Source organism: Trachypithecus francoisi, unplaced genomic scaffold (genome assembly GCF_009764315.1).
Source record: "Trachypithecus francoisi isolate TF-2019V2 unplaced genomic scaffold, Tfra_2.0 Lachesis_group5, whole genome shotgun sequence".
Lineage (NCBI taxonomy): Eukaryota > Metazoa > Chordata > Mammalia > Primates > Cercopithecidae > Trachypithecus > Trachypithecus francoisi.
This window is the reverse complement of record NW_022681470.1, coordinates 129,548,941-129,565,222: the sequence shown is the minus strand read 5'-3', so window position 1 is coordinate 129,565,222 and position 16,282 is coordinate 129,548,941. Positions and strand designations below refer to the sequence as shown.

Here is a 16,282-nt window from a genome sequence, read left to right as displayed (position 1 = left end):
CCCAGCTAATTTTTGTATTTTTGTTGGAGATGGTGTTTCGCCATGTTGGCCAGGTTGGTCTCGAACTCCTGATCTTAGGTGATCCACTCACCTTGACCTCTCAAAGTGTTGGGATTACAGGCATGAGCCGTCGCACTTGGCCCTCTTGTTTATGTTTAACTGGAAGTTCTATAATGTTGATATTTATTTGCCAGCAATCCCAATTTTAAAGCATGTCATAAGACCATCTATTAGAATCTATTCTAGGGATATCTAAGAAATTCAAGGGATTTCCTAATTGGAGTATTATGTCTACTTAATCTTCAAATTATATACTGATATCATTCTTTCAACAAATATTCTAGATGATTGGGATACATTAAGATACATAAGGTACTGTTCAAGGTGTTTTCAGAAAGTATGAAAGGAATATATTCTCTCTCTCCCCCACTCCCTCCCTCTCTGTTCCATTACCCCCTACTTCTTACCTTTTTCTTACAAGTACTTTAGAGGACAAATCTTAGCCTTAGTGTTGAAGATTGTTGTCTGGGGACACTTAGGAAACCATTTCACCATGAGGATCAAACTACTTTGGCCCTTGTGCTTTCTTAGCATCTTTGATTCTTTTACATAATTCTCTGCTCATAATTATTATCCTTAAAGACTGGCAATGTTTAGTGTGGATGTTTTGTTGTTGATAAGTATGGATAAGAACCATTCAAAAGTGACTTTTCTGACAACCAACATTAATTAATTTTGTATTTTATTGTATTTTGTTTTACTTAACAACAGAAGTGTCCTCTATCCATCCCCCTACCTTTTTTTTTTTTTTTTGAGACAGAGTCTCTCCCTGTCACCCAGGCTGGAGTGCAGTGGCCCGATCTCTGCTCACTGCAACCTCTGCCTCCCGGGTTCAAGTGATTCTCCTGCCGCAGCCCCCCAAGTAGCTGAGATTACAGGTGCGTGCCTCCATGCCCGGCTAATTTTTGCATTTTTAGTAGAGACAGGGTTTCACCATGTTGGTCAGGCTGGTCTTGAACTTCTGACCTCGTGATCCACTGGCCTCGGCCTCCCAAAGTGCTGGGATTACAAGCGTGAGCTACCGTGCCAGGCCCCTCCATCCCCTTTAAGATGGAAAGAATCATGTTGCAGAGTTTTTGTTTTGTTTTTAAATTTTTTGTAGAGATGAGGTCTCCCTTATGTTGCTCAGGCTGGTTTCAAACTCCTGGGCTCAAGCGGTCCTCCCACCTTGGCCTCCCCAAAGCACTAGGATTATAGGCATGAGCCCCTCTGCCCAGCCTGAGCAACATAGGGGAGACCTCTATTTTTCTTAAAATAGATTTTCTTAAACATTTGGTTCATTATGTACTATACTTTTTGTTTCTAATTTAACAAAATTTTATAATTTTGACTGGCCCAAAATAAAGTTTCAAAACAATAAAATGTCCAACAGGACGAAGAGGTTACAGCAAAAATAAGCACCAAAACATCAAGTCTATGTTATACCATTCAAGTTTGTGCTACAGGTGTAAGTCACTAAAATGTTGGAGTAAAAGTTTAAGAAGAAATGGGATTGTGTAGTTGGCTCTCTTCAAAACAGAGGATCAAGCAAACTGTTTCCATTCTTGACATTTCCCACCCTTGCTCCCTCATTATGAGCAGTGTTAACACTTACTGAAAAGAGAGGTTGGGCCCAGGTGCAGTTGCTCATACCTGTAATCCCAGCTACTCAGGAGGCTGAGGCAGGAGGATTGCTTGAACCCAGGAGTTTGAGACTGCAATGAGCTATGATTTTGCCACTGTACTCCAGCCTGAGTGAAAGAACAAGACCCACCTCTTCAACATTAAAAAAAAAAAAAAAAGGCTATGGAATTTTGGTGCTAAAAGAAATCTTCAAGAAAGTCTTTATGAATAAATTGCACCCCAGATGGCCAAAGCATCTTGCCCATGAAAGAGCTGGAATTAAACCTAGTCATTTCAGTAGACTTTAAAAAAATACATATTTTTTTTAAAGTTCTGGGGTACATGTGCAGGATGTACAGGTTTGTTACATAGGGAAACATGTGCCATGGTGGTTTGCTGCACTCAGTAGACTTTCAACTTCTCATCTACTAAGCAGAGCCCTTAGCTTTGTCATCCTTCTCTTACCTCTTTCTCAGGAAAAGGTATCCCTTCTCACCACGTCTAACCCATCTGTCTCTGTTCTTAATTTCCTTTCATTCAACACGTTTACTGTGGAGCTCTCCTGCTCCTATAGCCTCTATCCATTATTCCTTTTTGTCTTATTTTCTCACTATCTGTTCAGATCTTAGAGTTTCTCAACCATAGCACTATTAACATTTTAGGCTGGGTAAATTTTTCTTGGTGGTGGGTCTGTGCATTGTAGACTGATTAACAGGAACCCTAACTGCTACCTGCTAGATGCTAATAGTGCCCTTTCCTTCACCCCCATTTGAAACCAAAATTGTCTACTAACATAGCCAAATATCCCACTTCAGGGAAATAAGGGGCAAAATCACCCCCAGTTGAGAGTCAGTCTTTATTTTACTTAGCATCTAGGTGCTCCCATATGCCTATAATTTGCATGCCTGCCCCAGAGGGACCAGTGACCTCTAAATAACTGCATCCCTCCCAAAGTGTTCATAAGGTGTAAAACCAGGGCCTACTACTATTCTTTTCTGATTGAACGTCCACTGTGGAGATTTCAGTTACAGTCTCTATGTAGATGACTCATATATACTTCATCTACATGATCTCTCATAAGTTTTATCATTTTTGACAACTTCTCAGTTCTCTAGAACCAAAGAGGTGCTAAATTCTTTGGGTTTTACCTTTAAAGAGATCTTCTTTTTTTATTTTTATTTTTTAATTTATTTTTTTCTTTTTGAGATAGAGTCTTGCTCTGTCACCCAGGCTGGAGTGCAGTGGTGTGATCTTGGCTCACTGCAACCTCCACCTCCTGGGTTCAAGCGATTCTCCTGCCTCAGCCTCCTGAGTAGCTGGGGATACAGGCTTGCACCACTGCGCCTAGCTAATTTTTGTATTTTTAGTAGAGATGGAGTTTCACCATGTTGGCCAGGCTGGTCTCGAACTCCTGACCTCAAGTGATCTGCCTGCCTTGGCCTCCCAAAGTGCTGGGATTACAAGTGTGAGCCACTGCACCAGGCCTAAAGGTATCTTCTTTTCCCTTAGCATCACAGAAACCAGGCCTTATTGCCTAAATCTGAGCTCTTTTAACATTCCTAAGTGGTTCTGGTCTTAGTTGAGGCTTTCCTTGTTATAATCCATTCACTTTTCTTTTTTTTTTTTGAGACGGGGTCTCGTTCTATCATCCAGGCTGATGTGTAGTGGCATAATCACAGCTTATTGCAGCCCCGACCTCCCAGGCTCAAGCGATCCTCCCACCTCAGCCTCCTGAGTAGCTGGGACTACAGGTGCACACCACCACACCCGGGTTTTTTTGTTTTTTTTTTTTTAATTTATTGAGATGGAGTCTCCCTCTGTTGCCCAGACTCTGAGTAGCTGGGACAACAGGCGCCCGCCACCGTACCCGGCTAATTTTTTGTATTTTTACTAGAGACAGGGTTTCACCGTGTTATCCAGGATGGTCTTGATCTCCTGACCTCATGATCCACCCGTCTTGGCCTCCCAAAGTGCTGGGATTACAAGCATGAGCTACTGTGCCCAGCCTACACCCTGCTAATTTTTAATATTTTGTAGAGGCAGGGTTTTGCTATATTACCTAGGTTATTCTCAAACTCCTGAGCTCAAGTGATTTACCTGCCCTGGCCTCATAAAGTGTTGGGATTATGGGCATGAACTACTGTCTACTTTTAATAATTTTTTTTTTTTTTTTTTTTTTTTTTTGAGACAGAGTCTCGCTCTGTCACCCAGGCTGGAGTGCAGTGGCCAGATCTCAGCTCACTGCAAGCTCCGCCTCCCGGGTTCACGCCATTCTCCTGCCTCAGCCTCCCGAGTAGCTGGGACTACAGGCGCCGCCACCTCGCCCGGCTAGTTTTTTGTATTTTTAGTAGAGACGGGGTTTCACTGTGTTAGCCAGGATGGTCTCGATCTCCTGACCTCATGATCCGCCCGTCTCGGCCTCCCAAAGTGCTGGGATTACAGGCTTGAGCCACCGCGCCCGGCCTACTTTTAATATTTTTATATTAGTCCTCTTGATGTACTGTTGTGATTAAATTACATATCTGTGTGAAAGCTTTAGTGGTTTCCAACTTCTGCCACCAGAATGAAAAGTAAGCACCTCTGTGTTGTGACCCGAAGCTAACTTCTCAGTCTTAACTAATGTGTCTTGTAATTAATTGAAACTGAACTACTCATTTCTCTCCAGATAAACCTAGCAAGACCTTTGACTATGTGCTTTCTTCCATGAGGAATGCTTTCCATCCTCATCTCTGCTTGTCAAAAGTCTTCTCATTCTTGGTAATACCTGAAAAGCTCCATACATGAACTTTCCTGACTTGGGGTCTATCAAAATTTCATTGCAGTAAAATAATTATTTCAGGACACAGAGCCAGAGGCCAGGGTTTCATCCTTCCTTTATTCTCTATTAAATATACAGTCAGCCCTTGATACTTGTGGGTTCTGTATCTGTGGATTCAACCAAGGATTGAAAATATTTGGGGAAAAAATTGGATCCATACTGAACATATACAGTCTTTTTTTCTTGTCATTATTCCCCCAGACAATAGAGTATAACAACTGTTTACATTTGTGTTAGGTATTATAAGTAGCCCAGAGAGGATTTAAAGTATATGAGAAGATATGCACAGGTTATGTGCAAATACTGTACCATTTTATATCAGGGACTTGAGCACCCATGGATTTTGGTATCTGTGGAAGGTCCTGGAACCAATTCCCCATGGATACCAAGGGATGACTGTACTACCAGATATTACCTGTTCTGTTTCAAATCTCTGTTGGAAGGTGAGATACTTTAATTGAGTGAGTCGTAGAACTAGTAATTAACCCATTCCATAGGTAGAGACAAAAACAGGTTTTATTGACAACTTATAGGAAAGCACAACTGGTTGATCGTTGGTGATTGGTAAAGGTCCTTATGTTGGGGTCAGGGAGGGATGTTTTTACTCCTTCTATTACTTCAGCACAGAAATGAAAGGCCTATAAATGTATCTAGTCATACATTTTCTTTTGTCTTATATGGGACCCTAGACAAGTTTTCTCCTCATATATCATGGAAATATATCAAAAGTGCAATCAAGCATAATTATTAAGGAGATAATTATTTTTAGAAATTCAGAGGATGTTTTAGTATTGCACAGCCCTCTTCCCTTATTATAGATGGGCAGGTTAACTGTTAGAAAGGGCCATCTGGACTTGTGCTTTTCTAATATGGTATCCTCTGGTCACATGTGGCTAATTGAGCCCTTGACATGTAGCTAAAGGAACTAAGTTTTAAAATTTGTCTTTTAATTAAAATTTAAAATGGACACAATTCAGTTTCAGAAGACTTAGATGTGTTTGAAACAGTTTGACTATACATAACTAGTTTTTCAACTGTGAATTTTATGAAATCTATAGATCAATTGTTTTTAGTAGGAATTTAGCATTTGAATTGAAATGTCCTGCAAATGTAAATATTTGGGATGAGTTAATATGAAAAAATATCTTATGTCTTTTATATTGATTACATGTAGAAATAATGCTTTGGGTATATTTGATTAAATATATTAAATTTACTTACATTTTTAAAATGTGGCTATTAGAAAACATTAAATTACATATATTTCTGGTGGGCAGCACTAAGCCCAACCATGGTGTATCTTGTTTAAGAAGAGCAGTCACATCACTTACGTTTTTTCTTCTTAACCACCAAAAGAAAAAATATATATGTGTCAGAGGGCTCTCAACAAACTCCATGGCATTTTTAGGGTATGATCTTACTTTGCCTCTTATTAATCCTTTGAGCATTTGCCTTATTTTCCCTATAGGATGATAAGTATCTTGATTACACAGAGGGATTTGTTTATTTTTATGCTTTCTGCAAATTATACAGTTAATATATATGTCTTAAAATAATTGGCAAGTGTGCTACTTTAATTTGGTCTCAGATTAATAATTGAGTTCAGATGATCTATTATGTTTTTGTATTTTTTTTCTGACTTTAGCAACCTTTAACTTTAGTAAAAGTACATGAAGGCCTTTAGAATCTTCATTAGATCTATTGCTGTATCAAAAAATATTTTCTTCCTTCTAAAATTTGGTTAACATCTGTAGACAGAGACTGAACCAAATATTTGTTTTAGGATATAAAGATTAAGAATGCAGATTCATGGAAAAGTTTAGGCAAATCCGTGAAACCATCAGGTGTCATGAAATCCTCAGATGAACTCTTCAACCAATTTAGAAAAGCAGCCATAGAAAAGGAAGTAAAAGCTCGGACACAGGAACTCATGCGGAAGCATTTGGAACAAAATACAAAGGAACCAAAAGTATCTCAAGAAAACCAGAGGTCTGTAATTTACTGGATTAAAGGAGGCTTTGGGAGATATAGAATGTATTTTAAATATATTAAATTTCTTATTTGTTAAGTGGCTATGATTCAACTATTTAGTAGAACACAAAGCAAATTATAATTGCAAAAAGTACATTTTTATTGATACTTTTTCTAAGTGGTGGTATCTCTTTTGAAGACAATCAAGGGATTAAGTTACTAAAGATACTAATTACTAAATTATATAGTCATTATTTTACAGAAATGTCTTAAAGTTTTTCTAGTCTATGTGTAAGAAGATAGTGGTTCATCTTGGTCAGTTTTCTAAAACCATTTATTTGTTAATATAGATTAACCTGTGTATAATTTGATGCATCAAAAATAAAGCTTAAAATAATGTTAAAACATGAAAATGGTTGTCTAATATATGGCTTTATATTTGTCATTTAATAACATTTTTGTAATACTTTTAAGGAACTTGAAACCTACTTTGAGTTATACTTTTTTTCTTTAAGGGATCTTGGGAATGGATTGACTGTAGAATCTTTTTCAAATAAAATACAAAACAAGTGCTCTGGAGAAGAGCAGAAAGAACATCAGCAGTCATTGGAAGCTCAAGATAAATCCAAACTCTGGCTTCTCAAAGACCGTAATTTAGCAAGGGAGAAAGAACAAGAGAGGAGGAGGAGAGAAGCAGTAAGTGAATTTTAGTTTACTAAATCTAATTTAACAAGGGAAAGATTGAACAGAGCACTGTCTTTTGTATGTTCAAGGATGCATTTGGAGTAACTTTTCAGTGACAGTAGACTTACCTCTTTAGTGAGGATCAGGTTCTAAAATTAAAGCTTAAAATAAAAAATTTCATAGCCAAAGGAGGCAATGCCATAATAGAGTATTGATCCTGGAAGTACTAGACTGAGTTAAAATGATGGTTTTGGAGGCAGGAGGATCTTTTGAGGCCAGGAGTTAGGGGCTGCAGGGAGCTATGATCACACCACTGCACTCCAGTGTAGGTGACAGAGCAACATGGTGCTCTTAAAAAAAAAAAAAAAAAAGATGGTCTGCCTATTTACCAGACTCTTAGACCTTGGCATTATCTAACCCCTAAAGTGGGAATAATAATACCTATTGTGAAGGTGAAATGAATGAGCATGTATTAAGCACATAGGAAAATGCCTAGCACTAGGTGAAGGGATTTATCACTTACTATTATTACCATTTAAAATCTGTAAACCACCTATGAATTGTGGCCAGAAGATATGCCATCTGTTCCAGGTCAGCATTTCTTCAGTTGACTGCTAGATTAAGAAGCTGACTTTTACTTAGCAGTCCTAATATGCAGAAAATAATACTTTAAAAGCTAGAGTTGATTCCTTCTTTTATTCATGGATTGTTTCAGAAGTGTTTCGTTTCCAGATATTTGGGGATTTTCTGATTCTAGTGATTTCTGTTAGTGATTTCTAATTTAATTCCATTGTGGTCGTACATACATCTGATTGAACTGTTTGAAATTTACTGAGAGTTATTTTATGGCCTGGCTTATGGTCTACTTTAGTAAATATTCTGTGTGCACATGAAGAATGTGTATTTTATTGCTGTTGGATAGGGTATTAATCGGGCCAAGTGGATTTGTCTTCTTTTTCATTATGAAATGATCTTTACTTCTGGTAAAAATCACTCTGAAAATTACACTGAAATTTAAAATAGGCACTTCACCTTTTTTTTGTTTGTTTGTTTTTGTTTTTTGTTTTGTTTTTGTTTTTGTTTTTGTTTTTTTTGAGACGGAGTCTGGCTCTGTCGCCCAGGCTGGAGTGCGGTGGCCGGATCTCAGCTCACTGCAAGCTCTGCCTCCCGGGTTCACGCCATCCGCCTTCCAGGTTCACGCCATTCTCCTGCCTCCGCCTCCCAAGTAGCTGGGACTACAGGCGTCCGCCTCGTCGCCCGGCTAGTTTTTTGTATTCTTTAGTAGAGACGGGGTTTCACTGTATTAGCCAGGATGGTCTCGATCTCCTGACCTTGTGATCCGCCCGTCTCTGCCTCCCAAAGTGCTGGGATTACAGGCTTGAGCCACCGCGCCCGGCCGGCACTTCACCTTTTTATGACTAGTGTTGGCATAGTAAAATTCTTTCCATCATTTTACTTTTAACCTATCTTGTATTTTTTAAAAATTATTTAAAGTGAGTTTCTTGTAGGCAACATGTAATGGGAGCTTGCTTTTGTTTGTTTGTTTTTATTGAGACGAAGTTTCACTTTTGTTGCCCAAGCTGGAGTGCAGTGGTGCGATCTCAGCTCCCTGCAACCTCCACCTCCCAGGTTCAAGCGATTCTTTTGCCTCAGCGTCTCCAGTAGCTGGGATTACAGGCACACACCACCATGCCTGGCTAATTTTTTGTATTTTTAATAGAAACGGGGTTTCACCATGTTAGGCAGGCTGGTCTCGAACTCCTGACCTCAGGCAATCCCCCTGCCTCGGCCTCCCAAAGTGCGGGGATAACAAATGTGAGCCACCATGCCCGGCTGTTTTTTATTTTTATTTTTATTTTTATTTTTATTTTTTGAGACAGAATTTCGCTCTTGTCGCCCAGGCTGGAGTGCAGTGGCGCAATCTTGGCTCACTGCAACCTCTGCCTCCTGGGTTCAAGCGATTCTCATGCCTCAGCCTCCCGAGTAGCTGGGATTACAGGTGGGTGCCACCACACCCAGCTAATTTTTTGTATTTTTAGTAGAGACAGGGTTTCGCCATGTTGCCAAGTCTGGTCTCAAACTTCTGAGCTCAGGCAATCCCCCACCTTGGCCTCCCAAAGTGTTAGGATTATAGGCATTAGCCAAAGATCCCTGCCTTTTAATCACATGTTTAGACTAGTTACATTCAGTATAATCATTGACATCGTTAAGTTTGAGTTCATCATCTTGATACTTGTTTTCTGTTCCTGTCCTCCTTCTCTTTTTTTTTTTTTCTGCCCGTTTTTGTATTAAGCTTTTTTTGTTGTTAACTTTTGTTTTAGGTTCCAGGGTACATGTGAAGGTTTGTTACATAGGTAAACTGGTATAACAGGGGTTCATTGTACAGATTATTTCTTCACCCAGGTATTAAGCCCAGTACCCAGTAGTTACGTTTTTTGCTGCTCCTCTCCGTCCTCCCAACCTCCACCCTCAAGTAGACCCCAGTGTCTGCTGTTTCCTTCTTTGTGTTCCTAAGTTCATATCATTCAGCTCCCACTTAAGGTGAGAACATGCAGTATTTGATTTTCTGTTCCTGCATTAGTTTGCTGAGGATAATAGCCTCCAGCTCCATCCATGTTCCTGCAAAAGACATGATCTCGTTCTTTATGTCTACAGAGCATTTTTTTAGTCTACTTTATCTCCTTCATTGACATAATCAGTAACTCTTCGTTTTCCTATTTTAGTAGTTGCTTACGGTTTACAACATACACCTTTAACTTAATCACAGTCTGCTTTCAATTTACGTTATACCACCTCATGTTTAGTGTGAGAGCTTTACAATAGTTACTTCCATTCCTCCCCTGTCAGCCTTATGCTACTGTTTAAATACTGATAATATCTCTTAAATTGTTTTAAATAATAAGGAAAGAATCTTATATTTACACAGTTATCACTTCGTGTGCTTTTCATTTCTTTATTTTATTTATTTATTCATTTATTTTTGAGATGGAGTTTCGCTCTTGTTGCCCAGCCTGTAATGCAATGGTGCAATCTTGGCTCACTGCAACCTCCACCTCCCCGGTTCAAGCAATTCTCCTGCCTCAGCCTCCCAAGTAGCAGGCAATTAATAATAAAGTTGTCATAAACATTTGTTTCCAGGTTTTTCAACTTGCCACTCTTTTTTTTTTTTTTTTTTTTTTTGGATACAGTCTCATTCTGTTGCCCAGGCTGGAGTGCAGCAGCATGATCATGGCTCACTGCAGGCTTGGCCTCCCAGGCTCAAGCAATCCTTCTACCCTAACCCCCCAGCAGCTGGGACCGCAGGCATGCACCACCACAGCTAGCTAATTTTTTGATGGTTTTTTTGTTTGTTTGTTTGTTTTTTGTAGAGACAAAGTCTCACTGTGTGGCCCAGGGTAGTCTTGAACTCCTGGGCTCAAGCAGTCGGCCTGCCTCTGCCTCCCAGAGTGCTAGAATTACAGGTGTGAGCTAGAATTACAGGTGTGAGCTAGAATTACAGGTGTGAGCCACAGCGCCTGGCCCTGCCTTCAATTTTGAAAGGTACTTTTGCTGAATTTAGAACTCTTAGAGCTTTAATGTTTTTTCTTTTAGCACTTTAAAGGTACTTGTTCACTGTCTCATTGATTCCATTGTTTCCACTGAGAAATCCAATACATTATCTTTGGTCTTCTGTATATAGTATCTTTTTCCTCTACTTGCCTTTAACGTTTGTATTAATCACTGGGTTTCAGCAATTGTTTTCTTCATGTTTCTTGTGATTTGTTGAGCTTATTCGAGATGTGTGTTTATAGTTTTCATCAAGCTTGGAAAACTTTTGGCCATTATTTATTCAAATAATATCCCCCCTCACTCCCTTATGAGGACTCCAGCTATTTATGTATTAGACCATTCAAAGTTGCCCCATAGCTCACTAATGCTCTTTTTTTTTTTTTTTTTTTGAGACTGAATCTCACTCTGTTGCTCAGGCTGCAGTGCAGTGGTGTGATCTTGGCTCACTGCAACCTCTGCCTCCTCCCAGGTTCAAGTGATTCTCATGGCACAGCCTCTCAAGTAGCTGGGACTATAGGCACATGCCATCATGCCCAGCTAATTTTGTTTTTGTTTTTATTTTTTTAGTAGAGACAGGATTTCACCATGTTGGCCAGGGCTAGTCTCAAACTCCTGTCCTTAAGGGATCTGCCTGCCTCTGCCTCCCAAAGTGTTAGGATTATAGGCATGAGCCACCTGCACCTGGGCTGCTCTTTTAATTTTTTAAAATTCTTTTTTCCCTTTGAATTTCATTTTGGATAAATTCACCAGTCTTTTCTTCAGTGTCTAATCTTCTGTTAATCCCCAGTGTTTTGTTTTTCATCCCAGACATTGTAGATGTGAGATTTGGGTTTATTAAAAATGTGTGTGGTTTTTTGTTTTTCATCTATATTAAACTTCTGAAAAAATGGAATACAGTTAAAATAACTGTTTTAATGTGCTTCTCTGCTAATTCCAGTATTTTGTCAGTTCTGGGTCAGTTTCAATTGATTGGTTAGTCTCTTCTTTGTGAATAGTGTTTTTCTGCTTTGCGTAACTGATAATCATAAATACCAGATGTCGTGAATATTACCTTGTTGGGTGCTAGATTTTTTTTTTTTTTCTAGCAATCTTAGTCCCATAGAACTAGATATTTTTGTAATCCTAGGAAAAACATGTAAATTCATAAGGCATATAAGAACATTAGTTTGAGAAGAGAAGAGCCATTGGCTTTAGCTATAGTGTTCGTTAAAGTACAGAGTAATTTTCTAGGGAATAACAAAAGTTTTGTCAGCCACATATTTTATAATACTAAGGTAGAAACAAATCACATTTAATAGTGCTGTACATTTAACATATGGTGAAGTTTACTTTAGAGCAGTGTGATCTTAATGGAACTTTCTACAATGACAGAAATATGCTTTATCCATTCAAATATACTAGGAAATAGCCACATAGGGCTCTTGAGCATGGGAAATGTAGCTAATGCAACTAAGGAACTGAATTTTAAATTTTAATGAACTCAATTTTAAATAGAAACTTTTTGGTATTGTCTTTTTGGAGGTTTTTAGGAACTCATTGTTAAATTTCATTAGTAGTTGACCTAAAGTCTTTCTGTACTGATATAAAAATGTTTCCTGTTGGTACTCACAAGGGCCTGACTTAAGTCACCCCCAAGTGATTTCACTGCATCTTAGTTGCAGCCCAACAACACAGCTAGGTAACCTGACGCATTTCCTAGTATCCTAAGCACTTTTCTGGAACATAACTAGACTAGGAACCCACTGAAAGTTGACTAATGATGTTACAACTAGCAGCTTGATAACTAACAACCTGACCTTGGATCTATTTGCTATCATTTTTGACAGCCCAGCCTCTTGCTGCCAATCGAGAGAGCCATACTCTATAAAGCAATAAAAACTTGACACTTAGCAGAGCTCCCAAAAGTTCACCACATGCTAGTTCCCTTGACCAAACTTTTTATCTTAAGTTTGTATAGTTGAAGAGTGTGTTTAGGACCACATGGTAAGGAACAGCCAGCTTATAGTGTCAGCTCTGGGGAGCATTAGTATTAAAAATCATGGTATTGGGTGGGTGCAGTGGCTCACGCCTATAATCTTAACACTTTGGGAGGCTGAGGCAGGCAGATCACTGGAAGTTAAGAGTTTCAGACCAGCCTGGCCAACATAGTGAAACCCCATCTCTACTAAAAATACAAAAATTGGCCAGCCATGGTCGCGCACCTGTAATCCTAGCTACTTAGGAGGCTGAGGCAGAAAAATTGTTTGAACTGGGAGGCAGAGGTTACAGTGAGCCGAGATCACGCCACTGCACTCCAGCCTGGGCAACAAGAGCAAAACTCCATCTATTAAAAAAAAAAAAAAATCATGATATCTAAGGTTAATAGGTACAGAGAATACCAGTTCTCTGTCGATAATTGTTCCACATGCACAGATTTTAGTCAAGATGTAAGAAAATCTAAAATAAGCCAATACACACAACCTTTAAATAAAAGCAGGTTTCATTACATATTCTACAAATTTTGCAGTATGTCTGGATACTTATAGCAGTATCACATGATATTTAAACTAGGACAATGTATCCAATGCCTATATTGGAGGCTTAGAATAGAACTTTAAGGAACTATCTGGGCTAGACATTTGGCATCCTAGAAACTGGGTAGTCTGGGGCTAGGAATGTAATCTGGGGCCGGGTGCAGTGGCTTATGCCTGTAATCCCAACACTTTGGGAGGCCAAGGCAGGTGGATCACTTGAGGTCAGGAGTTCGAGACCAGCCTGACCAATATAGTGAAACCCCATCTCTACTAAAACTACAAGAATTAGTTGGACTTGGTGGTGCGTACCTGTAGCCCCAGCTACTTGGGAGGCTAAGACACGAGAATCACCTGAACCTGCGAGGCAGAGGTTGCAGTGAGTTGAGGTCATGACACTGCACTGCAGCCTGGGTGACAGAGTGAGACTCTGTCTCAAGAAAAAAAAAAAAAAAAGAGTGTAGTCTGTGCCAGTTGCAGTAGCTTGCGCCTTGTAATCCCACACTTTGGGAGGCCAAGGCAGTTGGATCACTTGAGGTCAGGAATTCGACACCAGCCTGGCCAATGTGGCAAAATCTCGACTCTACTAAAAATGCAAAAATCACCTGGGCATGGCGGTACACACCTGTAATCTCAGCTCCCCGGGAGGCTGAGGAAAGAGAATCACTTGAACCCAGGAGGCGGAGGTTGCAGTGAGCTGAGATCATGCCACTGCACTCCAGCCTGGGCGACAAAATGACACTCTGTTTCAAAAAAAAAAAAAAGATGACCGGGCGCGGTGGCTTACACCTGTAATCCCAGCACTTTGGGAGGCCGAGGTGGGCGGATCACGAGGTCAGAAGATCGAGACCATCCTGGTCAACATGGTGAAACCCCATCTCTATTAAAAATACAAAAAAATTAGCCGGGCGTGGTGGCGGGCGCCTGTAGTCCCAGCTACTCAGGAGGCTGAGGCAGGAGAATGGCGTGAACCCGGGAGGCGGAGCTTGCAGTGAGCCGAGATCAGGCCACTGCACTCCAGCCTGGGCGACAGAGCAAGACTCAGTCTCAAAAAAAAAAGATTAAAAAAAAAAGAATGTAGTCTAGACTAAGATTTAAGAAGTATTCTTTTGTCTCTAAGGCAGATTTAAAGAAATTTATATGGTTTGTAAGAGTCAGACATACCTTTCAAATATTCTTTCAGTAGGTAAATCATAATTCCAAATATTTTCCCACATAGCTAATGAGAATGCTAATTCCCATTCAAGAAGCCAACCCGCTGATTGCAAATTGGTGCTTTACCTACCACTCTGGTCTGTTGCTGTTTATTTATTTATTTATTTTTATTTTATTTTATTTTATTTTTATTTTTTTTGAGATGGAGTCTCACTCTGTCGCCGGGGCTGGAGTGCAGTGGCCGGATCTCAGCTCACTGCAAGCTCCGCCTCCCGGGTTCACGCCATTCTCCTGCCTCAGCCTCCCGAGTAGCTGGGACTACAGGCGCCCGCCACCTCGCCGGCTAGTTTTTGTATTTTTTGGTAGAGACGGGGTTTCACCGTGTTAGCCAGGATGGTCTCCATCTCCTGACCTCGTGATCCGCCCGTCTCGGCCTCCCAAAGTGCTGGGATTACAGGCTTGAGCCACCGCGCCCGGCCTGATTTATTTTTTTAAAATAATTTTGTGAACTTTAATATTTGGTGTCATCTCAGATGCTAAAGAATATCTACCTATAAGGGCATTTAGAAAAGGCTTCAGAATATAGTTGACATTTGTTTCCTTTGTCTTAATTAGCTTTTTCTCTACTTTGGCTTATTTTTTTTTTTTGAGGCGGAGTCTCGCTCTGTCGCCCGGACTGGAGTGCAGTGGCCGGATCTCAGCTCACTGCAAGCTCCGCCTCCCGGGTTTACGCCATTCTCCTGTCTCAGCCTCCCGAGTAGCTGGGACTACAGGCGCCCGCCACCTCGCCCGGCTAGTTTTTGTATTTTTAGTAGAGACGGGGTTTCACCATGTTAGCCAGGATGGTCTCAATCTCCTGACCTCGTGATCCGCCCGTCTCGGCCTCCCAAAGTGCTGGGATTACAGGCTTGAGCCACCGCGCCCGGCCGGCTTATTTTTTAAATAGCTTTTTAGTGGCATTTTGCTGAATGTTATACATGTAATCTAATTCTTCATAAATGCCTATACATAGAATAGACTTACTAGGTTACACAGTTAGTAAGTGGCAGAATCAAGGAAAGCCCATAGCTTTAGCATTACATGTTATAGTTATCTTGCATAACAAAGATATTGGTTCATTCAGAAAGTAATTTTGTGTGTCTGGCATTATGTTGAGTTTATAAGTAAGACAATGTGCTCTCAGAGTTCGTGTTCTTACCCACTCTGTCAACATTGAACTTTCTCTTTCACTTGTGAAGAGGGGTGAAACATTCTTAGTGTTCTTGTAGGTTTTGTTTGTTATTTATTACATGAACAATATATTAACAAATCAGGTAGTATTTGAACAGAAATAATTACGTACAAATTTATTTGTCTCAACCTGAGAAAATAAAAATAAAAAAAATTATTGAATAGTTTTCATTTTGTATGATCTGTTCCCAAATGTTGCATAATCATTATTGTATAGTTTTAGTAAAGGCATACATTTTTAAAGTAATCTTAAAATTTTCTGCTTTTTCTACAGATGGCGGGTACCATTGATATGACCCTTCAAAGTGACATTATGACAATGTTTGAAAACAACTTTGATTAAAACTTAGTTTTTAAATTAACCATCAACTTAAAATGAATGGTAAAAGATCAAAATGCATATGGTAAAATGATTGCTTTCAGATACCAATCTTATATTGTATTTTGACTGCTCTAAAATGATTAAACAGTTTTCACTTACATTTTTAATAGCTACATGCTTATTTTTCAAATGACATATTTCACAGGAAATTTAGTAATTTTGGATCCCTAAAAATTGGACAAAATTCCCAGATATTCATTCATTCTATAAACAATTGTCCATGTATTATAGGCCCTGTACTAAGCAATGAAAATCCAAGATAATTCCTGCTTGTTTAAAAATGAAGAGGATGATTTTTGTAATTCAATAAGTGAAAAATAA

The 16,282-nt window shown here is 39.5% G+C and overlaps 1 protein-coding gene across 5 annotated transcripts in view; it reads left to right on the top strand.

The window, feature by feature from the left end:
- Positions 1-16,068, top strand: part of BRDT (bromodomain testis associated) — a 73,739-nt gene extending 57,671 nt beyond the window's left edge. For 4 of the 5 annotated variants that reach the window (XM_033197378.1, XM_033197375.1, XM_033197377.1 and 1 more), the window contains 3 exons: positions 6,264-6,469; positions 6,967-7,147; positions 15,854-16,064. In XM_033197378.1, the coding sequence (XP_033053269.1) occupies positions 6,264-6,469; positions 6,967-7,147; positions 15,854-15,922 (456 nt within the window). In that variant the 3' untranslated portion in view covers positions 15,923-16,064. Of the gene's footprint in view, positions 1-6,263; positions 6,470-6,966; positions 7,148-15,853 lie in introns of all 5 variants that reach the window. The other variant, XM_033197376.1, reaches the window with a different exon arrangement.
- The last annotated feature ends 214 nt before the right edge of the window (positions 16,069-16,282 follow it).